Source organism: Triturus cristatus, chromosome 3_1 (assembly GCF_964204655.1).
Source record: "Triturus cristatus chromosome 3_1, aTriCri1.1, whole genome shotgun sequence".
NCBI lineage: Eukaryota > Metazoa > Chordata > Amphibia > Caudata > Salamandridae > Triturus > Triturus cristatus.
In genome coordinates, this window is record NC_140583.1 from 1,107,872,810 (window position 1) to 1,107,899,786 (window position 26,977).

At 46.1% G+C, this 26,977-nt stretch overlaps 1 protein-coding gene across 1 annotated transcript in view; it reads left to right on the top strand.

Annotated features, from left to right (window-relative positions):
* LOC146861596 (kelch domain-containing protein 1-like) overlaps positions 1-26,977 on the top strand; it is a 347,431-nt gene that overhangs the window by 249,709 nt on the left and 70,745 nt on the right. Inside the window, exon 6 of the mRNA XM_085645977.1 lies at positions 21,910-22,030. Within this exon, the coding sequence (XP_085502103.1) occupies positions 21,910-22,030 (121 nt within the window). The remainder of the gene's footprint in view (positions 1-21,909; positions 22,031-26,977) is intronic.

Sequence of the window (26,977 nt, forward strand, 5' to 3'; positions counted from 1 at the left end):
AACTGAAATGGTTTTTAGATCACTTTTTCACTAATTCACGGGCCACCACTTAGTTATAGAAGTGCATCCCTGTCTCCAAGTGTATGCCCTCCCTCCATCAAACGAAGTTTTTGGAGGGTGAGGACGGCCTATGATGAAGCATGACACCAGGTGGTGTTTGAGGCCAGTCCTTCACTTTTTGTGAGATGCCCCCAGTGGTCGCGCATCTCTAAAAATCCTGTAGGAATCCCAATTAGGGACATCCCCATTTGTGTTTACATGTTGTATTGGAGGCTGGCTAGTCCCTACGCCCTGTGCCTCTAGTTCCCATCCCTAGCTAATAACTAGGGCTAGTGTGTGTGACTTTCTTGTAGTAATACTACGTCCGGGGCATGTCTTTTCAGATATTGCAACACAATTCCCCGCTTAATTCGGTCCCCTAGGCCATTTACATTCCAAGAGAGTATTTAAACGGCTCTTGGATGGAACTGTATCATAATCATCCCCCGTTGAGACTCAAAACAAGGGGCCACCACACAGAGGGGGTCCTGAAACTACCAGGACGCAAATCAACATTGCCACCTCCACCCAGCGACCACGTGATAGACCACTTCAACTCGCTCCGAGAAGAGCCATGACCAGCCATGATATAAATTATAAGTGTACTAAGCAAAGCACCAAATATAGAGCTGCATCTAACAAACAAACACAAACTATAACTAATCCCTTCATGACAGCCCGGATCCCTCCCCCATCCTGCCTCCCTGCAACGTGGACTTAGAACTGCCCACCCCCCCAATTGTGCAGAGTGCCTGTGTACCCTAAACCAAAAAACTTAAAGAAGTGGAAACATTACACAGCCGGAGCTTCTCAACTCGAGGGCCCAGGTCCCCCCACATGCTCAGCTATTCGAGCCCATACTGAAACATATATTTAACCTTACATTGTCACAACAGAATAACATAAGTGGCATCTGTAAATAGTCCTGATCACCACTGGCGCACCACTACCGTGTTACATAGTATAGTCACCCATACTCTGAACAGGTCAGCCTTCACTTGCCACCCCAACGATGCAAACCTCAGCACCATAGACTGTGGAGATTGTGGCAGACAGTCATCTTGGACTGTCAACTTCAGCGGTCAAAAAAGAAAGCTTCCTCTCACGCAGACCATTCCCGACGTCCATCTTATCTGGGTAAGCGGCCAGTAGAAGTGTGTTTCCGAGCGTCGGAGGATCTCCAGCCATCCAGCCAGTCCTCTGAAGTCTGAAAAAACAAGGTCTTTCCATCCGCCTGTACCCGTAGCTGAGCCGGAAACAGCACTGCATATTTCACATTCTGGTCACTGAGTGCCTTTTTTACATCCAGAAGTGACCTGTGCATCCTCTGTACTTTGAGTGTGAATACTGGAAAGAAGGTAATTATAGCGCTTTCAAATTTGAGAGGGGGGGCAGCGTGCGCCGTTTGAAGGATGATGTTTTGGTCGCAAAAATTCAAAATCCTCGCTAGGATGGGACGTGGGGGGCGCCCGGCTTCGGAGGACATCCCAGCACTCTGTGGGCCCACTCCACTGAGAAATATTGCGTCAAGATTCGGGGCTGGAGATGGGTCTGCCTTTTCAGGACCCCCCGAAATAAGAATTGTTCTTTCTCGCGCGCCCTTCATAGTCTTCCAGCTTGGCCTCTAGTTCCAGAGTTTGCGTTTGTAACTGTTTGACCGATTATTCAAGTGAGGTCGTGAAATTTTGGAGCGTTGCGACCGACTTCTCAGTCGACTTGACCCTGTCACCCAGATTGCGCAGGTCAGCATGCATGAGGGTGACCTCGGCCATCACCGTGATGAATTTTTGCTCCAGCATGGATTGAACACCTTGTATGGCTGCCATTACATCAAGCAAAGTAGGGGTTGCATCGTCGACTTGTTGCTTGGTCTCGTGCTCCCCGCTCCGGTCCTCCGCCGCACCCACCTTGGAGTTGGCAAATTTCGCTAGCTTCAGCATGTGGGCCTGTTTAGTTCCCTTCGCTGTGGCCATGGTTGCAACGGCACCCTCAGTGGTTCCGCACAGTGGCTCGTAGACACCAGAGTCTAATGGCGGGGGTGCTAGGGGCCTCTAAAAGGCCTGTAGAAGCGTCGGTGTCTTATGGCCCAGTACCGTATGCAGACGGTCTTTTGTGACCCGGGGTGTTTAGGCCCAAAGGTAGAGCTGTGGTGGGGGCCCCCCCAGCAGATCCCGGAGCCGGACCGTGGGCAAACGATGTAAGGCTGCCGATGTCCCCAAGTTGTCTAGGCCGCCTCCACACTGTCCCCGATAGAAGCGAAGCGGGCTCCCGGATCCTGCACCCTCAAGCGTGCGGTGTTGTGGGGGAGGGGAGGGCAGCAACAAGAACGAAAGCATGCTGTGCCTCCTCCGTTTCCTAGTTTTATTAATTTTGCCCCCTTAGTAACTGTTAAGTGCTCGTTCTGGGGAACCCCTGCCACCCGGTGTGTCAGGACGCTGGGAAGAATAACTGCGCTCTCCCCTTTGTACAGCGAGAGTCAGCCCTGGTATCGGGGGAGGCCCACGGCAGCCGGCATGTATAGGGTGGGGCCCGCCTGATTGCGAAGGCTTACCGGTCGGTTTTGGTGTTGCGCTCCAAGCCCCCACTGGAGGGCCGTGGCAGTAGAGTGGAGGAAGCAGCGGTCCCGCACCCACGGAGATCGGCAGTGCCGAAATGTCACAGCGCTGGGACGAGGTCCGGAGCTCGGAGGCCAGGAGATCGAAGGGGTGCCGGGTGGTGCCAGCGCTGACGGGGCCTCTCATGTCTCTGTAACACAGCGAGGCGCCGGCCTTGATATCTTCGCTCGTTGACGTCAGAGATGGTCTGTTTCTGGACCGGCTATGCCAGGGGCAATCAGGATTCCGGGACTGACAATTTTAACAGGCAACTACGGATATTTTACCGGATGTGGGGGGATCTAGCGGACTGTCGAACTGAGCTCTACTCTTTAGCGGCCATCTTGCGTGCCGGCTGGCCACGCCCCCCAAAAAATTCGATTAGTTTAAATAAAGTGTCCGAGTCCTTATGGAGACTACTGAACCGGTTATAAAGATTGATTAACCTCAAGTGCGTGTTCCCTTTTGATGAGATAATATCAAGGCCTAGAACTTCCTGTGATTCTATATTTAGCCGTTTTATTTTACAACTCAAAGTTGTCTTAACCCAAAGTTAAGGGTAAAGAGGTTGGTTAGAGGATTTCCCAGGTTCAATTACGGGAGCATACAGCTCCGAGTTTAGAGGGAAAGCGCTGCATATAGGTTAATTTCAAACATAACATGGCGTTGTTGGTATGAAAATGGACAGTGTTGATTACAGTGATCTGAAGTCTGATTTTAATAGCAACGTTCTTTTATTTTGTAGTGAATCCCTGAAGAAGGACTTTTAACAGTCCGAAATGCATTGGGTAATATAAGAACTTGCAACCAAGGATGTTTTATGTTTTTAGGCGTGCCCGGAAAAAGGCCTGGATGGGCATATCCGCCGGCATGAGAAGTTCTTAAAACATAAGCAAATCACGTGCGAAAAGAACAATGAAAATAAAATGGAATTAAGGAAAGTTTTGGATTACATGGAGTAATTATTGCTAAAAGTGACAAAGCTATTGATATTGAATGTGTGATAATCACGACACCAGCTGTGCACCTGGATTGGAGTGCAGTATCGCTCCATTTTTGATGTTGCAATTGTTGGGAGCACGCATACAACTTAGAGTTTGAAAAAACCCAGCTAAAAAGGAATTGTTAAAACAGGAGTGCACGGCAATCTTTGACAATGAAACTTACTTTTGAACAGGCAGTACTCAAAGAGGTCGAAGCAATTGACTTCAACAACACTAAAGGGTTCCAGAACCAAACCAAAGGTGAGAGGACGGCACTCCAGCACCTAAGGAACAAACGTGAGTTAGTTATAAAACCAGTTGACAAAGGTGGGGCAATTGTCCTAATGAACTACACGATGTACAGAGAAGAATGCCTGCGGCTTCTATCGGACACAACAAGCTACGAAATACACCAGAGTGACCCGACGACACAGATTATGAAGAAAATCAAGAGCCTGGTCAGTGAGGGAATGACCTGCGATTGGATCACAAAGCATGAAGCCGAGTACCTCATTAATACAGAAGCAAGAACACCCAGGTTCTATACCCATCCTAAGATCCACAAAAACCGGATGCCTCCCCCAGGAATAACTATAGTGTCGGGCATTGGCTCAGCACTAGAACCATTATCGCAATTTTGCGATTGGTTCCTATGACCGATTGTACAGAAGTCCCCGTCGTACCTGAGGGACACGAAGGATGTCTTATGCCACCTGAGGGATTTGGAGACCAACTTCGAAGAGGATCTGTTCATAACTATGGATATCGAAGTGCTCTATACGAGCATCCCCCAAAGACGTACCTTGGAGGTGGTTGAACAAATCCTTCTGAACCAAGAATGGCCCTACATGACACCAACACACTTCATTATGGAGTGTGCTGAGCTGGCCCTCACCGAAAACTTTTTCGAGTTCGAGAACACACTATACCATCAGGTCAAGGACACGTCTATGGGCAGCACTTTTGTGGCCAGTATGGCGTGCCTGTATGTCCATCAGTTCGAGGAAGATCACATCTTCAATGCTAACCCACCAGATGAAAACATGGAAACGATACATAGATATATTCATCGTGTGGCACGGTACACCAGAGGATGCCACGACCTTTGTGGAGTGGGTTAACAGCAGAGATAACCATCTCAACTTCACCCACACCATCAAGAAGAATCATGCAATATTCCTCGATTTGGATATCACCATGACAACTGAGGGGATTTCCACTAAGGTACACATAAAACCGACGGATAGGAACAGCCTATTACTATACGAAAGCTACCATCCGAGAGCTCTACGCCAGAATCTACCAGTGGGACAGTTTCTCAGGGTACGAAGAAATTGCTCTGAGTTAGAAACATTCCAAGAACAGGCAGACAATCTTGAAACCAAACTTCTGGCGAAACATTACCCGAAAAAGATGATCAGGAGAGCCAAGAAAAGGGCTAGGAATAATAATTGGGAAGCACTGCTGAACACTACACCTAAAAAATAATCCGAACGCATGGTATGCGTGACTACGTACACCCCTGTATCAAATAAAGTTCAGAGCATCATAAAGAAAAAATGGTCGATACTGAATAGTGGACAACGACAGTGGGAACCTCCCCTCTTTGCCTACAAAAGGAGCAGGAACCTCAGGGATGACCTTGTACACTCTAAAATCTCACATGAAGAGGACAACGGCCAGAACACACTATGGAGCCAGCCAAAACCAATAGGTCATTTTCCATGTGGCAGTTGCGTGTGCTGTCCACTTACCACCACTACAAAAGAAGTGAATATTGGCACAAACAACCCATGGAAACTAAAAAACTTCAGTAATTGCAACACTGAAAATTTGATCTACCTGCTGAACTGTCCGTGTAACCTGAAGTACATCGGTATGACAACAAGGAAAGTCAAAACACGGGTTAACAAACACCTCAGTACAATCCGCTGCAAAAAATCCAATACCAGGCTAACAAAACACTTTCTGGATGCAAATCACACTGAATCAGATCTCCGTTGGGTGGTCTTGGAGGTGATGAGGAAACAAAAAATAGACATCAGCAGACAACTGCACATCAGGGAACAACGCTGGGTATACCATTTACGTACATGGGATACAGGCCTTAATGACGAAATCCCATGGCTACAACTGGTACAATGACTCTAATACAGGACTATTATACAACAATGATAAATTCAAGTACCATCATGCCCAAGTAGGAACCTACACTTGCACTAAACACACACCTTACTCTGCACGCCAAACAGTCACGCCATACATACATGTCTAACTTTATATAGACACCACCCGTGTATTAGAAAACCGCCAACACCACACGTGGGACATTGACATTTAGCACTGCTTATGGAAATACAACCAATGGTGAAATGCCTGCCTTTCCGGAAGCACTGCACTTTGTAATATTAGTTGGGCCGTCCCCTTTCCATTATTGACCTTTTTGCAATATTAGGCAATAATGAATGGAACCCTGTGACACTTTAAAATGCCTCATTAAGAAATGCACGTGCACTATAATATATACGCATGCACGCGTAATAAGAGTCACTACGTGGAGGCGGCACAGGAGGGAAATGCCCTCAAACAGGCAACCAGGCAGCCTTCTAGCGATACACCGGATACAAGCACTTCAGTGTCTTGATTGAAGCACCTGCTAATAGTAGTTGGGCCTTTCTACTAATGGGCCTTCTGCGATAATTGGCAATTGTGTAGGGACTTGTTTTGATACTTAGTAATGTACGTACTTTATAGTGCAAGCGCGCGGAATAGAGTCCATGCGCACATGCACCAACATCTCACTCACAACTAAGTACGCATGCGTGAGAACGCATCCACTGTTGTGGAGGCGGAGCTGGCACAGAAGGTAAACGCCCTCAATCAGGCAAACAGGCAACCTTCCAACGATACACTGGATCCCGCTCAGGTGCCACCAATAGCCTAATAATCACCAAGCAATTAGGCATTGAAGGAGAGTGTAAAAACCAGCTCCTCTCCCACCATCACTCACCGACGGGGATGTGTATAGGTGACACGGCTGGAAGCGCTGAAGATGACAGTAAGAGTGTGTATGTTTACGGACGGATGAAAGAGCGTACTTTTACGCTGTCGGTGCTATTCCACCCCGCCCACGAGGAATGCACCGTTTTAAACATTTTTTTTTAACAAAAATTCAAAGATATGTAATTACGTGTATGCTTCTCTTTCCCCTTCATGGACCAGTTCCATCAAAACCAGGCCATGACCCTTTGTCTTTTTTTACAGAATGTCACAGTAGGCTCTTCCACCCTCGAGCTCCCATGGAGTAAATAGGATAGTGTTCTAGGGTAAGCGGCGTGAGACATGTTTTTCTCTCCTTATAAGTGTTAATGCATATGAATGACATGTGTTTTTCTCTTATAGACCACCACGCGTGCTCCTTAAGTGTGATGATGTATGTAATGCAACATTACAATCGGGATACTTACACTTCCAGTATGTGTTTCTTGTTTTCTTTTTCCTACAGGTTACTGGCGCAAGTACTATACTAGCAGGGTGTTTGATCCCTACAACCCCCAGTCTTTCAGTGGTTGATCCTTTATACTGTAGGTAAAAGGAGGAGCCCTCCAACAACACATTGGTCCTGACGAATGCTATGTACCCACTGGGGACCCTAAAGCAGAAACATGTTGACCATACCTAGCACGGTGAAGGGATAATTCGTTCCCAAATCACCGCTCACTTCTTTTAATACCATGCAGTTGTACCTTTAATTAAATTAGTTTATTAACAACTGCAATGGTTTTTAGATCACTTTTTCACTAATTCACGGGCCACCACTTAGTTATAGAAGTGCATCCCTGTCTCAAAGTGTATGCCCTCCCTCCATCAAACGAAGTTTTTGGAGGGTGAGGACGGCCTATGATGAAGCATGACACCAGGTGGTGTTTGAGGCCAGTCCTTCACTTTTTGTGAGATGCCCCCAGTGGTCGCGCATCTCTAAAAATCCTGTAGGAATCCCAATTAGGGACATCCCCATTTGTGTTTACATGTTGTATTGGAGGCTGGCTAGTCCCTACGCCCTGTGCCTCTAGTTCCCATCCCTAGCTAATAACTAGGGCTAGTGTGTGTGACTTTCTTGTAGTAATACTACGTCCGGGGCATGTCTTTTCAGATATTGCAACACAATTCCCCGCTTAATTCGGTCCCCTAGGCCATTTACATTCCAAGAGAGTATTTAAACGGCTCTTGGATGGAACTGTATCATAATCATCCCCCGTTGAGACTCAAAACAAGGGGCCACCACACAGAGGGGGTCCTGAAACTACCAGGACGCAAATCAACATTGCCACCTCCACCCAGCGACCACGTGATAGACCACTTCAACTCGCTCCGAGAAGAGCCATGACCAGCCATGATATAAATTATAAGTGTACTAAGCAAAGCACCAAATATAGAGCTGCATCTAACAAACAAACACAAACTATAACTAATCCCTTCATGACAGCCCGGATCCCTCCCCCATCCTGCCTCCCTGCAACGTGGACTTAGAACTGCCCACCCCCCCAATTGTGCAGAGTGCCTGTGTACCCTAAACCAAAAAACTTAAAGAAGTGGAAACATTACACAGCCGGAGCTTCTCAACTCGAGGGCCCAGGTCCCCCCACATGCTCAGCTATTCGAGCCCATACTGAAACATATATTTAACCTTACATTGTCACAACAGAATAACATAAGTGGCATCTGTAAATAGTCCTGATCACCACTGGCGCACCACTACCGTGTTACATAGTATAGTCACCCATACTCTGAACAGGTCAGCCTTCACTTGCCACCCCAACGATGCAAACCTCAGCACCATAGACTGTGGAGATTGTGGCAGACAGTCATCTTGGACTGTCAACTTCAGCGGTCAAAAAAGAAAGCTTCCTCTCACGCAGACCATTCCCGACGTCCATCTTATCTGGGTAAGCGGCCAGTAGAAGTGTGTTTCCGAGCGTCGGAGGATCTCCAGCCATCCAGCCAGTCCTCTGAAGTCTGAAAAAACAAGGTCTTTCCATCCGCCTGTACCCGTAGCTGAGCCGGAAACAGCACTGCATATTTCACATTCTGGTCACTGAGTGCCTTTTTTACATCCAGAAGTGACCTGTGCATCCTCTGTACTTTGAGTGTGAATACTGGAAAGAAGGTAATTATAGCGCTTTCAAATTTGAGAGGGGGGGCAGCGTGCGCCGTTTGAAGGATGATGTTTTGGTCGCAAAAATTCAAAATCCTCGCTAGGATGGGACGTGGGGGGCGCCCGGCTTCGGAGGACATCCCAGCACTCTGTGGGCCCACTCCACTGAGAAATATTGCGTCAAGATTCGGGGCTGGAGATGGGTCTGCCTTTTCAGGACCCCCCGAAATAAGAATTGTTCTTTCTCGCGCGCCCTTCATAGTCTTCCAGCTTGGCCTCTAGTTCCAGAGTTTGCGTTTGTAACTGTTTGACCGATTATTCAAGTGAGGTCGTGAAATTTTGGAGCGTTGCGACCGACTTCTCAGTCGACTTGACCCTGTCACCCAGATTGCGCAGGTCAGCATGCATGAGGGTGACCTCGGCCATCACCGTGATGAATTTTTGCTCCAGCATGGATTGAACACCTTGTATGGCTGCCATTACATCAAGCAAAGTAGGGGTTGCATCGTCGACTTGTTGCTTGGTCTCGTGCTCCCCGCTCCGGTCCTCCGCCGCACCCACCTTGGAGTTGGCAAATTTCGCTAGCTTCAGCATGTGGGCCTGTTTAGTTCCCTTCGCTGTGGCCATGGTTGCAACGGCACCCTCAGTGGTTCCGCACAGTGGCTCGTAGACACCAGAGTCTAATGGCGGGGGTGCTAGGGGCCTCTAAAAGGCCTGTAGAAGCGTCGGTGTCTTATGGCCCAGTACCGTATGCAGACGGTCTTTTGTGACCCGGGGTGTTTAGGCCCAAAGGTAGAGCTGTGGTGGGGGCCCCCCCAGCAGATCCCGGAGCCGGACCGTGGGCAAACGATGTAAGGCTGCCGATGTCCCCAAGATGTCTAGGCCGCCTCCACACTGTCCCCGATAGAAGCGAAGCGGGCTCCCGGATCCTGCACCCTCAAGCGTGCGGTGTTGTGGGGGAGGGGAGGGCAGCAACAAGAACGAAAGCATGCTGTGCCTCCTCCGTTTCCTAGTTTTATTAATTTTGCCCCCTTAGTAACTGTTAAGTGCTCGTTCTGGGGAACCCCTGCCACCCGGTGTGTCAGGACGCTGGGAAGAATAACTGCGCTCTCCCCTTTGTACAGCGAGAGTCAGCCCTGGTATCGGGGGAGGCCCACGGCAGCCGGCATGTATAGGGTGGGGCCCGCCTGATTGCGAAGGCTTACCGGTCGGTTTTGGTGTTGCGCTCCAAGCCCCCACTGGAGGGCCGTGGCAGTAGAGTGGAGGAAGCAGCGGTCCCGCACCCACGGAGATCGGCAGTGCCGAAATGTCACAGCGCTGGGACGAGGTCCGGAGCTCGGAGGCCAGGAGATCGAAGGGGTGCCGGGTGGTGCCAGCGCTGACGGGGCCTCTCATGTCTCTGTAACACAGCGAGGCGCCGGCCTTGATATCTTCGCTCGTTGACGTCAGAGATGGTCTGTTTCTGGACCGGCTATGCCAGGGGCAATCAGGATTCCGGGACTGACAATTTTAACAGGCAACTACGGATATTTTACCGGATGTGGGGGGATCTAGCGGACTGTCGAACTGAGCTCTACTCTTTAGCGGCCATCTTGCGTGCCGGCTGGCCACGCCCCCCAAAAAATTCGATTAGTTTAAATAAAGTGTCCGAGTCCTTATGGAGACTACTGAACCGGTTATAAAGATTGATTAACCTCAAGTGCGTGTTCCCTTTTGATGAGATAATATCAAGGCCTAGAACTTCCTGTGATTCTATATTTAGCCGTTTTATTTTACAACTCAAAGTTGTCTTAACCCAAAGTTAAGGGTAAAGAGGTTGGTTAGAGGATTTCCCAGGTTCAATTACGGGAGCATACAGCTCCGAGTTTAGAGGGAAAGCGCTGCATATAGGTTAATTTCAAACATAACATGGCGTTGTTGGTATGAAAATGGACAGTGTTGATTACAGTGATCTGAAGTCTGATTTTAATAGCAACGTTCTTTTATTTTGTAGTGAATCCCTGAAGAAGGACTTTTAACAGTCCGAAATGCATTGGGTAATATAAGAACTTGCAACCAAGGATGTTTTATGTTTTTAGGCGTGCCCGGAAAAAGGCCTGGATGGGCATATCCGCCGGCATGAGAAGTTCTTAAAACATAAGCAAATCACGTGCGAAAAGAACAATGAAAATAAAATGGAATTAAGGAAAGTTTTGGATTACATGGAGTAATTATTGCTAAAAGTGACAAAGCTATTGATATTGAATGTGTGATAATCACGACACCAGCTGTGCACCTGGATTGGAGTGCAGTATCGCTCCATTTTTGATGTTGCAATTGTTGGGAGCACGCATACAACTTAGAGTTTGAAAAAACCCAGCTAAAAAGGAATTGTTAAAACAGGAGTGCACGGCAATCTTTGACAATGAAACTTACTTTTGAACAGGCAGTACTCAAAGAGGTCGAAGCAATTGACTTCAACAACACTAAAGGGTTCCAGAACCAAACCAAAGGTGAGAGGACGGCACTCCAGCACCTAAGGAACAAACGTGAGTTAGTTATAAAACCAGTTGACAAAGGTGGGGCAATTGTCCTAATGAACTACACGATGTACAGAGAAGAATGCCTGCGGCTTCTATCGGACACAACAAGCTACGAAATACACCAGAGTGACCCGACGACACAGATTATGAAGAAAATCAAGAGCCTGGTCAGTGAGGGAATGACCTGCGATTGGATCACAAAGCATGAAGCCGAGTACCTCATTAATACAGAAGCAAGAACACCCAGGTTCTATACCCATCCTAAGATCCACAAAAACCGGATGCCTCCCCCAGGAATAACTATAGTGTCGGGCATTGGCTCAGCACTAGAACCATTATCGCAATTTTGCGATTGGTTCCTATGACCGATTGTACAGAAGTCCCCGTCGTACCTGAGGGACACGAAGGATGTCTTATGCCACCTGAGGGATTTGGAGACCAACTTCGAAGAGGATCTGTTCATAACTATGGATATCGAAGTGCTCTATACGAGCATCCCCCAAAGACGTACCTTGGAGGTGGTTGAACAAATCCTTCTGAACCAAGAATGGCCCTACATGACACCAACACACTTCATTATGGAGTGTGCTGAGCTGGCCCTCACCGAAAACTTTTTCGAGTTCGAGAACACACTATACCATCAGGTCAAGGACACGTCTATGGGCAGCACTTTTGTGGCCAGTATGGCGTGCCTGTATGTCCATCAGTTCGAGGAAGATCACATCTTCAATGCTAACCCACCAGATGAAAACATGGAAACGATACATAGATATATTCATCGTGTGGCACGGTACACCAGAGGATGCCACGACCTTTGTGGAGTGGGTTAACAGCAGAGATAACCATCTCAACTTCACCCACACCATCAAGAAGAATCATGCAATATTCCTCGATTTGGATATCACCATGACAACTGAGGGGATTTCCACTAAGGTACACATAAAACCGACGGATAGGAACAGCCTATTACTATACGAAAGCTACCATCCGAGAGCTCTACGCCAGAATCTACCAGTGGGACAGTTTCTCAGGGTACGAAGAAATTGCTCTGAGTTAGAAACATTCCAAGAACAGGCAGACAATCTTGAAACCAAACTTCTGGCGAAACATTACCCGAAAAAGATGATCAGGAGAGCCAAGAAAAGGGCTAGGAATAATAATTGGGAAGCACTGCTGAACACTACACCTAAAAAATAATCCGAACGCATGGTATGCGTGACTACGTACACCCCTGTATCAAATAAAGTTCAGAGCATCATAAAGAAAAAATGGTCGATACTGAATAGTGGACAACGACAGTGGGAACCTCCCCTCTTTGCCTACAAAAGGAGCAGGAACCTCAGGGATGACCTTGTACACTCTAAAATCTCACATGAAGAGGACAACGGCCAGAACACACTATGGAGCCAGCCAAAACCAATAGGTCATTTTCCATGTGGCAGTTGCGTGTGCTGTCCACTTACCACCACTACAAAAGAAGTGAATATTGGCACAAACAACCCATGGAAACTAAAAAACTTCAGTAATTGCAACACTGAAAATTTGATCTACCTGCTGAACTGTCCGTGTAACCTGAAGTACATCGGTATGACAACAAGGAAAGTCAAAACACGGGTTAACAAACACCTCAGTACAATCCGCTGCAAAAAATCCAATACCAGGCTAACAAAACACTTTCTGGATGCAAATCACACTGAATCAGATCTCCGTTGGGTGGTCTTGGAGGTGATGAGGAAACAAAAAATAGACATCAGCAGACAACTGCACACCAGGGAACAACGCTGGGTATACCATTTACGTACATGGGATACAGGCCTTAATGACGAAATCCCATGGCTACAACTGGTACAATGACTCTAATACAGGACTATTATACAACAATGATAAATTCAAGTACCATCATGCCCAAGTAGGAACCTACACTTGCACTAAACACACACCTTACTCTGCACGCCAAACAGTCACGCCATACATACATGTCTAACTTTATATAGACACCACCCGTGTATTAGAAAACCGCCAACACCACACGTGGGACATTGACATTTAGCACTGCTTATGGAAATACAACCAATGGTGAAATGCCTGCCTTTCCGGAAGCACTGCACTTTGTAATATTAGTTGGGCCGTCCCCTTTCCATTATTGACCTTTTTGCAATATTAGGCAATAATGAATGGAACCCTGTGACACTTTAAAATGCCTCATTAAGAAATGCACGTGCACTATAATATATACGCATGCACGCGTAATAAGAGTCACTACGTGGAGGCGGCACAGGAGGGAAATGCCCTCAAACAGGCAACCAGGCAGCCTTCTAGCGATACACCGGATACAAGCACTTCAGTGTCTTGATTGAAGCACCTGCTAATAGTAGTTGGGCCTTTCTACTAATGGGCCTTCTGCGATAATTGGCAATTGTGTAGGGACTTGTTTTGATACTTAGTAATGTACGTACTTTATAGTGCAAGCGCGCGGAATAGAGTCCATGCGCACATGCACCAACATCTCACTCACAACTAAGTACGCATGCGTGAGAACGCATCCACTGTTGTGGAGGCGGAGCTGGCACAGAAGGTAAACGCCCTCAATCAGGCAAACAGGCAACCTTCCAACGATACACTGGATCCCGCTCAGGTGCCACCAATAGCCTAATAATCACCAAGCAATTAGGCATTGAAGGAGAGTGTAAAAACCAGCTCCTCTCCCACCATCACTCACCGACGGGGATGTGTATAGGTGACACGGCTGGAAGCGCTGAAGATGACAGTAAGAGTGTGTATGTTTACGGACGGATGAAAGAGCGTACTTTTACGCTGTCGGTGCTATTCCACCCCGCCCACGAGGAATGCACCGTTTTAAACATTTTTTTTTAACAAAAATTCAAAGATATGTAATTACGTGTATGCTTCTCTTTCCCCTTCATGGACCAGTTCCATCAAAACCAGGCCATGACCCTTTGTCTTTTTTTACAGAATGTCACAGTAGGCTCTTCCACCCTCGAGCTCCCATGGAGTAAATAGGATAGTGTTCTAGGGTAAGCGGCGTGAGACATGTTTTTCTCTCCTTATAAGTGTTAATGCATATGAATGACATGTGTTTTTCTCTTATAGACCACCACGCGTGCTCCTTAAGTGTGATGATGTATGTAATGCAACATTACAATCGGGATACTTACACTTCCAGTATGTGTTTCTTGTTTTCTTTTTCCTACAGGTTACTGGCGCAAGTACTATACTAGCAGGGTGTTTGATCCCTACAACCCCCAGTCTTTCAGTGGTTGATCCTTTATACTGTAGGTAAAAGGAGGAGCCCTCCAACAACACATTGGTCCTGACGAATGCTATGTACCCACTGGGGACCCTAAAGCAGAAACATGTTGACCATACCTAGCACGGTGAAGGGATAATTCGTTCCCAAATCACCGCTCACTTCTTTTAATACCATGCAGTTGTACCTTTAATTAAATTAGTTTATTAACAACTGCAATGGTTTTTAGATCACTTTTTCACTAATTCACGGGCCACCACTTAGTTATAGAAGTGCATCCCTGTCTCAAAGTTTATGCCCTCCCTCCATCAAACGAAGTTTTTGGAGGGTGAGGACGGCCTATGATGAAGCATGACACCAGGTGGTGTTTGAGGCCAGTCCTTCACTTTTTGTGAGATGCCCCCAGTGGTCGCGCATCTCTAAAAATCCTGTAGGAATCCCAATTAGGGACATCCCCATTTGTGTTTACATGTTGTATTGGAGGCTGGCTAGTCCCTACGCCCTGTGCCTCTAGTTCCCATCCCTAGCTAATAACTAGGGCTAGTGTGTGTGACTTTCTTGTAGTAATACTACGTCCGGGGCATGTCTTTTCAGATATTGCAACACAATTCCCCGCTTAATTCGGTCCCCTAGGCCATTTACATTCCAAGAGAGTATTTAAACGGCTCTTGGATGGAACTGTATCATAATCATCCCCCGTTGAGACTCAAAACAAGGGGCCACCACACAGAGGGGGTCCTGAAACTACCAGGACGCAAATCAACATTGCCACCTCCACCCAGCGACCACGTGATAGACCACTTCAACTCGCTCCGAGAAGAGCCATGACCAGCCATGATATAAATTATAAGTGTACTAAGCAAAGCACCAAATATAGAGCTGCATCTAACAAACAAACACAAACTATAACTAATCCCTTCATGACAGCCCGGATCCCTCCCCCATCCTGCCTCCCTGCAACGTGGACTTAGAACTGCCCACCCCCCCAATTGTGCAGAGTGCCTGTGTACCCTAAACCAAAAAACTTAAAGAAGTGGAAACATTACACAGCCGGAGCTTCTCAACTCGAGGGCCCAGGTCCCCCCACATGCTCAGCTATTCGAGCCCATACTGAAACATATATTTAACCTTACATTGTCACAACAGAATAACATAAGTGGCATCTGTAAATAGTCCTGATCACCACTGGCGCACCACTACCGTGTTACATAGTATAGTCACCCATACTCTGAACAGGTCAGCCTTCACTTGCCACCCCAACGATGCAAACCTCAGCACCATAGACTGTGGAGATTGTGGCAGACAGTCATCTTGGACTGTCAACTTCAGCGGTCAAAAAAGAAAGCTTCCTCTCACGCAGACCATTCCCGACGTCCATCTTATCTGGGTAAGCGGCCAGTAGAAGTGTGTTTCCGAGCGTCGGAGGATCTCCAGCCATCCAGCCAGTCCTCTGAAGTCTGAAAAAACAAGGTCTTTCCATCCGCCTGTACCCGTAGCTGAGCCGGAAACAGCACTGCATATTTCACATTCTGGTCACTGAGTGCCTTTTTTACATCCAGAAGTGACCTGTGCATCCTCTGTACTTTGAGTGTGAATACTGGAAAGAAGGTAATTATAGCGCTTTCAAATTTGAGAGGGGGGGCAGCGTGCGCCGTTTGAAGGATGATGTTTTGGTCGCAAAAATTCAAAATCCTCGCTAGGATGGGACGTGGGGGGCGCCCGGCTTCGGAGGACATCCCAGCACTCTGTGGGCCCACTCCACTGAGAAATATTGCGTCAAGATTCGGGGCTGGAGATGGGTCTGCCTTTTCAGGACCCCCCGAAATAAGAATTGTTCTTTCTCGCGCGCCCTTCATAGTCTTCCAGCTTGGCCTCTAGTTCCAGAGTTTGCGTTTGTAACTGTTTGACCGATTATTCAAGTGAGGTCGTGAAATTTTGGAGCGTTGCGACCGACTTCTCAGTCGACTTGACCCTGTCACCCAGATTGCGCAGGTCAGCATGCATGAGGGTGACCTCGGCCATCACCGTGATGAATTTTTGCTCCAGCATGGATTGAACACCTTGTATGGCTGCCATTACATCAAGCAAAGTAGGGGTTGCATCGTCGACTTGTTGCTTGGTCTCGTGCTCCCCGCTCCGGTCCTCCGCCGCACCCACCTTGGAGTTGGCAAATTTCGCTAGCTTCAGCATGTGGGCCTGTTTAGTTCCCTTCGCTGTGGCCATGGTTGCAACGGCACCCTCAGTGGTTCCGCACAGTGGCTCGTAGACACCAGAGTCTAATGGCGGGGGTGCTAGGGGCCTCTAAAAGGCCTGTAGAAGCGTCGGTGTCTTATGGCCCAGTACCGTATGCAGACGGTCTTTTGTGACCCGGGGTGTTTAGGCCCAAAGGTAGAGCTGTGGTGGGGGCCCCCCCAGCAGATCCCGGAGCCGGACCGTGGGCAAACGATGTAAGGCTGCCGATGTCCCCAAGTTGTCTAGGCCGCCTCCACACTGTCCCCGATAGAAGCGAAGCGGGCTCCCGGATCCTGCACCCTCAAGCGTGCGGTGTTGTGGGGGAGGGGAGGGCAGCAACAAGAACGAAAGCATGCTGTGCCTCCTCCGTTTCCTAGTTTTATTAATTTTGCCCCCTTAGTAACTGTTAAGTGCTCGTTCTGGGGAACCCCTGCCACCCGGTGTGTCAGGACGCTGGGAAGAATAACTGCGCTCTCCCCTTTGTACAGCGAGAGTCAGCCCTGGTATCGGGGGAGGCCCACGGCAGCCGGCATGTATAGGGTGGGGCCCGCCTGATTGCGAAGGCTTACCGGTCGGTTTTGGTGTTGCGCTCCAAGCCCCCACTGGAGGGCCGTGGCAGTAGAGTGGAGGAAGCAGCGGTCCCGCACCCACGGAGATCGGCAGTGCCGAAATGTCACAGCGCTGGGACGAGGTCCGGAGCTCGGAGGCCAGGAGATCGAAGGGGTGCCGGGTGGTGCCAGCGCTGACGGGGCCTCTCACGTCTCTGTAACACAGCGAGGCGCCGGCCTTGATATCTTCGCTCGTTGACGTCAGAGATGGTCTGTTTCTGGACCGGCTATGCCAGGGGCAATCAGGATTCCGGGACTGACAATTTTAACAGGCAACTACGGATATTTTACCGGATGTGGGGGGATCTAGCGGACTGTCGAACTGAGCTCTACTCTTTAGCGGCCATCTTGCGTGCCGGCTGGCCACGCCCCCCAAAAAATTCGATTAGTTTAAATAAAGTGTCCGAGTCCTTATGGAGACTACTGAACCGGTTATAAAGATTGATTAACCTCAAGTGCGTGTTCCCTTTTGATGAGATAATATCAAGGCCTAGAACTTCCTGTGATTCTATATTTAGCCGTTTTATTTTACAACTCAAAGTTGTCTTAACCCAAATTAGCAATCCTCCTGCAGGTCTGCCAGCAATCAAATGTCTAGCTCCGATGCTAAATGTGGTATACCCCACCCTGTGGTACTGCTCGGTTACCCAGGTCTCTTGCAGAAGACAAATATGGCTGCTGTTCCCAAAATTGCCCCATTCCGGATCATTTAATTTTGAGTTTAACCCCGTAATGTTCAATGAAATAATATTTAGGTACTGGTCCTCAAGAGCTTTTACATGCGTCTGTGGTCCTTTCATATGTTTTTCTCCTATACATCCATGCAAAGATGCACACTGACCCTTATGTGAAACTGACTTCCTGTTCTCTTTAATACTGGGGTTGCTTGTATTTATGTCCCTTCTTGAAATGTCAGCGAGAACCGCTTCATCGTGTGGCAGTAAATTTCTACAACTTGACTTTAGTCAATCAGGGTTATCCAACCCAGAGAAAGCCTGGTATCCATTTCTAGTTTCACTGGAGAAATATTCCCTTGATACCTGAAGAAAGAAAGATTAATTCAGATTTATGCTGCAGGGCTTACCATTGGGTTTAAGGTGCCTGTAAAAGAAACCCAAGGGCATAATACCAATCCTTTGGATGTGATCGCTCGCAGATTTTCCTCTCCGACCTCTAATCAGTTTTCCAGCAAGGGCAGGTGACCTACAATTTAGTACTACACAATCTCTACAAATAGACTTACTCAGAGGTCCAATCCAGCTCACTCTTCTAACGAACAAAATATCACCATAGATAGTATTTGTCAAGTCAGAGTTAAAGGATAGCCAAGGGCAGACCGTATTTTTCAATTGACTCGTGGTTTCTACAGTTTTACTCTGTAATGGGAGGACATTTATTAATATCGCGACATAAGGACAACATTCTGGTGGAAGATGCAATTTTGTCTCAGGTGAAGGTGGAGACAAAATTGGTGCTTCATGCATTACCACATTTGACTGAACAATACATACAGAATCATTGGCTCTATACTTTGGGACTGTTTTGATGGTCTTTTTGCCTTACAGACGTAACTTGGGATGTACCCTCCAAAAGGACATTTGCATTGGGTAATTTTACAACCGTGTCCGGCTACCACATTGGACTGTCTAACTGATTCAAATTCCCCCCTCCCCCCCCCCCCACCCCGAACTCCGAAACAGGGTAATCAGAACTTCTAGAATCTGCTGATCCATCCCCGCCCAGCAAGTTATTTACATTTTTTCGATAACAACCACGCTTATTTCTAGTTTGTCCAACCTTGCCAAAATTGGTGCAAGACTTTTTACAAGTAGGTTATCACGGTGCATCATTAATGTCTATGGAAGAGGTGTGGCGCAAGGGCCAGGGCATCTGACGCCGGAACCCTGGACTCACGGTTCGATCCCTGTGCCGGCGGCAGATCAGCCCAGCACCATGTGACTCTGGGCAATAGCTTGCTTAATCTTCCCGAGGGCCCCCAGCGCCTTGACACCTTCGGGTAATTGTTCGAGCTTTACAAGTACTGGACATTTATATCTTGCTCGGCTAGGGCTTTAGAGACTGTCAACGTAGAATTGGCTCCTGACACAGTTATATTTTGAGTGTTCATGCTCCCTTCATGCGGCAGTCCCTTGATTTCGTTTTTTGCTCTAGTACTAGTTCTTGACGGAGGTTCCTGATTTTTTTATTTTCCTCTTCCTCTTAGCTGGCAGTTCACTTATCGTAGGTGAGGTTGAAATGGTGGGAGATGAGTGGTCTGTAGGGGTTACAGGATCGTCTGCTGACATTGTGGTGGCCAGAATTTCCATTTCTGAGTACCCTGGCCTTCTATTCAGGATTTGGTCTGAGTTCGGGGCAACTAGTGAACCACCCTCCATGGACCATCGACGTTCAACCTCTAGAATTTCTTTGTCCAGGGCTCTAGCAGCACGCATCAAATAGCAGTCCAATGTGTGCCCTCCCTATCACCTATGCACCCATTTGCTTCCGTTTGTCCATTTGGGAGCCAAGTCAACGCCCCAAAGAGAAAAGGTGACCACCAAATACAACCAGAAAGCACCAGAGACTTACTTAGGGTTCATCAGTGGACTACGACATATCTCCCAAATACGCTGTTGCTGGAGTGTTGTAGCCAGATGAAAAGACCACGAGAGTGGGCCCAGCCCGGTCTCCTTCGGGCTCTGACTGGCGCAGACGGGCCCGCCCGCGCTGCGGGAGCCCGCAGCCGATTAAGTAGCGCCTCCTGGCACGAGGTGATGACGTTGGCGCTACGCGCCACAAAGAGGGCAGTCAGAGGTCTTGGCTCTTCCTCCGGTCTCCGGACCAGCAGGGGAGTGAAGCCAGAATGAAAGACATTCAATACTATCTTGACATCCGGTTGAATGCAAAGGCTTCTGGGTCTCACGGGTAGTAAAAAGCAGTAGAACACTGTTACAGACTGGAGTCATCAATTTGATTTTCCAGTAGGTTTGGGTGACTTTCTGTTTCTGCACCCCTTCCAAGCCTATAGTGCAGACTAGTAGAATGTACCACTTATGGACTAAAGCAGTGGGGCCACATTGGCTTGAAACCATTGTCACTTAAACCAATCTTCTTTAAAAATTGTTGCATTTAAATGATGCCTTGTCCTGGGTAATATTTAAGTTTTGCTGATGTAATTAGCGTAATTTTGGGCATTTAATGTTACGCTTGTTATGTGAAATACCTGAAAATAGGCCATTTCTCCACTTTGTGTAATTACGCGACATTCTCTGTAAAAAGCACAAAATGCTTCATTCGCATTTTACAGTGAATACATGCGAACTACGGAACACAGCAGCTGTTGTGCTTGTGCTTTTTGTTCCCAAAATTGATGTTAAGACACATTTTGTGCTAAAATATAGAGCAATATGACGGATTTGCATTTCACTTAATTGTGCGTAATTTTGAGTAATTGCTCACAAGAAAATTTCTCGCAACCTAGTGATGATCTAAGTGAATGCTGAGACCAGAGCTAAGGGAGGATGCTCATCTGAGTCGCTTGTGCTCTCAGGATTCTATAACCCTGACAGACACTTTCCTGCAGCAACGCAGAAAGGCATCCATTGGCATCACTAAGACCTTGACACTGGGAGCTTATTACCTGTAGCACAGTTATGTTGGGACTTTCAGCCATTTCTGGAGGGGTTTCACTAAGTCTTGTAACGACAACCTCATTTTCAGTTTTTGTTCACTCCATGTGGCGACATAAACCTGCAGTTGAAGGCTCTTAAACAACAGCAGGGCAAGAAGCGACAGGGCAAGCAGCAAAACATGGAGCAGGACGGATGTGGGAGATGGCCTGCAAACGCATAGACTCTTGTGTAGTGCTACAAATAAAGCAAAAAAATACCTCCAAAAGCACGCGAGCAGTAAAAAGACACTGGGCGATGAAAGCAAGCAGTACTTAGGCCATGCTCCAGGGAGGAATGAAGAGGAAGCTATACGATATGTGTTGACCAAAGAGAGGCAAGGAAATCCGTGACAATGAAGCCAATCCGTGGTAAACAACGGGAGGGCCCTATACCCCTGGCAAGTTTAATAATTATCTTGAAAGCAATAGCGCATGCATTGTCTCAGACGAGACCTAATAATAAAGACAATTGCCGTATTAAAGATATAATGTTTATGATTGAGCCATATACTCAAGACCGATTCAGAACCAAAGTTACGGCCAAAATAAGACTCCTAAAATGCTGCATTGTACTCTTTGTCTACATTACTTTAATTATGTGTTTTATTTCTTGCCATGTTTTGATATGTCTTCTTGATGTACAGAAATATTTGGCAAACTGCTGCGTCTCCTTCGCCTAGAGGGATTCACTTTTTTTAATTTTTTTATTAAATTGTTGATATTTTTCTCCTGTGCTGTTCTTTCATATCTGTCTAAGTGGTCAATAAATACCTTTTACTGTTTCTTTTTGTTTTGCTTGGATTGCATAAAACAGCGTTTGAGATATTTGTTACTTTAGCTTACAGGGCCAACGAATAGAAAAGGTCACAGTGCTGTCGTTTTTGAAGCTGGCATGTACGTCTATGGGGGATATTTGGATCTCAAAGGAGCTTCAGAGGAATTTTGGTTTTTAAATTTTGGTAAGTGTCCAATGCATGCAATATTTTGCGTAATGAAAAATAAATTGCAAACCTAATCGTATTCTCCATGCAAGGCTAACTCGGCCAATGATCTAGCATATATTGCTCCGATTTTGCGATGCCTGTACGTTTTTTTGGTAATATTTAGTTGTCAAAGAATGAATGCAAAAGTAACAGGATATATTTCTAAGTTGTATATCTATTTGAATGTTGTCCTAAGTAGTGATTATTTTGTAGTCATAACTGTCATCCTACTGTGAGCCTTTTATATGCTTTTAACAAAAATTATGTACTAAATAAATGTAAGTTTGAATTGTCCCAATTGATATTTAAAATGAAACAAAGACATTCAGGTCAAATCTGGACTTTGTTCTGACACTGTAATAGATTATTTTATATCTATTATTAACATTTACAACCACTTTGAAACATTTGCTACTTATTTCAGAGATTCATGCTGCACGCTGTTTATCATGCGCCTACAGAGAAATTACATTTACCCTATCTTTGCTATTACATTTTGGGTTTTTACCCCCTGGCTATCTTTAGCTCCAGAAAACAATAGCTTAATGGAACTGGATCTTAGCAGACCGAACCATAAACTTAGAGGAAGTGTCTCTAGCCTCCTTCAGAAGAAACGAGTTTGATTGCAGAGTATAATACTGCTGTTATGTTTCTAAAAATGTTGTTCTGTCTAACTACTGTGCATCTTCTGTCTCTCACTATCTTCTATCTAAACATTTTCTGTCTCTTATTTTTCAAATGCAAGAAATGGAGTTAGATGGCCATCAACCTCATTTGAGAAGAGCCACACTGTAATGCTAAGGCACTAAACCTCCCCGAGTCACAGAATGCTGTGCTGTACCAAATAGCCTAGTTTCATTCATACCCTCTGTTTAGCTAGTGTCCTTAACACTAGCTGTGCCTTTTGGCTTTGCTTTACTTCACAGATGTGATGGTTTTTGATACAGCTATTTGCCTACACTCGAAGACCTCATTTGTCTGTCACCTCTCTAAAATATTTTTGTGTCAGTTCAATATTTGTTTTTGCACAGTTTTTTTAGGGAAACAGCCTTTACCACGAAGGCTTTTCTACGCGTTACGTTTACAACGGTACACTTACCACGTAAACGTCTTTACAATGCGTATTGCTTCCACGACCGTCTTTACCACGCAAGCAGGACTGGAACGTCTTCTTCCTCATCCCATTCAGTCCTTTTTTAGTGTCGGCAAAGATGTGAGTAAAAGGCAAAAAAAAGAAAAAAGGGGGCTTGGGGGGTCTTCCCCACCAAAAAAAAAAAAAGTGAGAAGTAACGTCGGGTTGGGGAGGAAATCGACGTGGTTTTAGGTGAAAGGGAATGACGCTTCATCTTTAAGACGTAAAACGTCAACAAGGAAGAACGAGGAGACGACATGAAGAGGTAAGGGGAATATAAATTTAAAAAATAAATATATGGATTGAGGGTAACGGGCAGGGGTAATTATAACAAGTATTGGGGGCTGGGGGGTCAGGTAAGGGTACAGGGGAGGGGTATAACCTTTACCAAGAGTATGCCATTGACATGCATACATTTACAACATAAATTGTTGTAAAACTATGCGTGGTAAAGGAATAATCATGGTAAAGGTTATGCGCAGAAAAATCATTCCGTTGTAACGCATGCGTGGTAAAGGCATGCGTTGCAACGGAAATGCGAAGTAACGACATACATTCGTTTTTTTACATTGGTGTTTTCCTCGGTTGTACTTGTAGTTACCATGTCCGTTCTTTTTAGTGATTCTAACATGAAAACAGCCCTGAAAGTTGAACATACTGTCTGTGTTTTTTATGCTCTGAATAATCACTCTGGCGAGTACTGTGTACTTTTTGTTTCAAAACCCTCATCCCCAAAACTGATATTCGTAACTGCTCTCCTATTAAGGACGACATATTTGAGCCTTCAAGCCTTACGCTGCCTGTGTTGTACAGGAGAAGCTTTTTATCCTGTTTCCCTGCCCCCCCCTTCTCATTTCTTCAGTGAATCTGGTTTCAGGCATCCACCTAATTCAATTCGCTAGAACAATCTCATTCTGGCACGCAGGCTATGCTACTGGCCTTAATTTTAAACATAGTGTCAACAAGCGTTGGCAAAGCCAATAGGCCTCGCCATTTAGAACTATTGACTTTGCCAATGTAGTTTCCAAATCAAAATGCTTTTTGTCAATGATGTACAGCATTGGCAAAATAATGGGGGGGAAAGGTGCTTTGATGCAACCTCTTTTGGCGGTGGTTTCATCATTCTCTAGGTACCAGCATGCATCGTCATGCATGCACGTATCTACAGAATGACATACAGATCCAAGATGGCAGACGCCATTGGGTCCATAAATTAAACAAAATTGTTTTTGTGTGAAAGAGGGCAATAGAGGAATGTGTGCTTGGAGGGATATTGGGAGGAGGAGAAAAGCAGAACATGGGGAGCAGAGCAAAACTGGTGATGAACGAGAAGCACACGATGGAACGAACAACTGAACTCATGGCTTTGGTGGTGGAGAAGTACACGAGAGAGCAGCACATGTGGGAGGGAGCAACACAGAGGTGGGGAGAAGCACACAAGCGAGACAAAAAACATGAGGGAGAGAGCAATGTGGGGTGGGGAGAAGCGAACAAGGCAGAGTGCATCTGGGTTTGCTGAGGCAGGTATTTGGAGTGAGAAGAAGCACACATGGGAGGGAGCTGGAAAACACATGCATTTTCATGTTTCCTAAAAGTGAGCAGTAAAAGAATACAAGTCAGCCAACCAAATGGATGGTAAACAAGCTATGCTGGGGGGCGGGGGCAAACACAATAAATGGAAGCCATTGGATAAGAAGCAACCAAATTAGAGTGACAAAGCCAACCAATTGTAAGCAATATGTGGGCTCTAAGCCCACTGTATGTTCACAATATATGTTTCACAACCAGGCAGCTTGTGCTGTTTGGCAAGGTAAAAAAGGGGTGTGGGCTTCCCAGGTCGAGGCAGATCTCCAAGGTTCTTGCAATATCGGCGTCTTGATTATTTAGAAAAAAGGGGGCCCCTGCATATGGGTAATTAATTTGCCAAGATCAGGGAGAGAACAAAGTAGCTTAGAAATGTATCTTGAGCAAGAAATTGTACACTTGAATTTAATTTCATGAACATACAGCAGGACAACTTGATATAAATACAGTGTAATGTTGCTATCAGCTGAGCATATTCTCAAGTAGACATGATATTCTCTATAACTAATTATGTTAATTTATTTATTATAATCAATAGGTGATAACAATTAAACGTATTATGGAAGGCTTGAAGATTTAATTACTATGCGCGTTCCGGCGAAATGCCTTCATCAGGAAGTGGTCACATTAATATCTTTATATAAGCATTATAGTTATGCATGGTGGCCCAGTGCCACAAACGAGCAAACCACGGATGTAACCTGAAGATGGATGTGGGTGTGCCCACCGTGAAGGAGATTACAGAAACGTCGGAAGGCACATGAAATATACTCGTAAGTTCGCTCGCTCGTTTATGTAGCAATGGAAGAGGTGTCAGGGCGACTGACTCCGGAATCTGGGGATCACGGTTCGATCCCCGGCGGCAGATAAGCCCAGCACCATGTGACTCTGGGCAATAGCTTGCTTAATCTTCCCGACGGCCCCCAGCGCCTAGAGACCCTTACGGGTGATTGTTCGCGCTTTACATATGTGGATATTATTAATGGAGCTAAGGGGAATAGTACTGCAGGAGAAGCGGTTCTGATTTTGTGTGTAGGGATATTAGCTTCTTGGTCACTGGTGATTGCGAGGAAAAGTGTACCACAGAAGGACGATTCTGATTTCATAAATAGATCAGGAAGTTTCTTAAAATGTGTCTGCCTCGATTAGAGAGGTTCTTAAAAACGATAACTTGCCGCAATCAGGGGTACCTTTGTAAGGCGGCGGAAGAAGGTCTGTCTGCAGCCAGGACATACGTGATAGAAAATGCAAGGGTTATGGCCACACTCGCATGGGGCCCTGGTTAAGGGAGAAAAAGGGCTTCTTGATCAAGAGTGGACATGGTAGGAAAACTCCGTGAGAAAGACGGTCCTCATTGCAAGACTGAGGAGAAAAACTGCTTTGAGACTAATGCCCTCAGCATGGTGGAGTTCCTTGAAATGAAGAAACGCCACAAACGGGGGTATCTTTAAGCTGCGGCATTCGGTAATCTAAATGGATAGTCACTGCAAATAATCTGGTGATGTGACCTCTCGTCCAATTTATCTGATGCATCAGATCTCACCTGGACTCTACATTCGCTGAATGTGAGTTTGTTCTCTTATTCTCCTTTCCATTTTACTAGATAAAGAGTTAGAATATGACCCTGAACAACAGGACTCTTTCACCTTTAAACACTAATCTTTGATTTTCATTTAAAGATGTTAGACCATATCCTTTCTGTGTTTAAGGCCTAAGAAACCATCAAAATAATTCTTGCTAGTCAGTTGGCTACACTGACACTAATTCAGGCCCTGAAAAATCAACAGATTGCCACAATTTCGACAAGTTGAGAGACTTAAGATACTAGAATCGCCAGATCTTCACCCAACAAATCCTTTTCTTAGAACAGGCATACTTCATTTACTTATGCTAATCAATTTTTAATTCTAACATGAAACTGTGCCAAAAACGTACTTTGTTCGATACTAACCACAATAACGTGGTCTACAACCTTTAGAAAACGCAATAAAAATATATGTACCTCATACCATCAAAATGAAACACTTAAAAAAAAATCTTGTAAACATTTGTTTTGGAGTTTAAAACCAATAACATTTAGTATAGTATTTTGTGAAATATTTTTTAAATAGCAACCTCATGGATTAAACAAAGCAGAACAACGTAACATAGCATATTTAAAGTCTTAAATAACTAATTCAAAAAGAGCACAAATGGCCTTGTGCTGC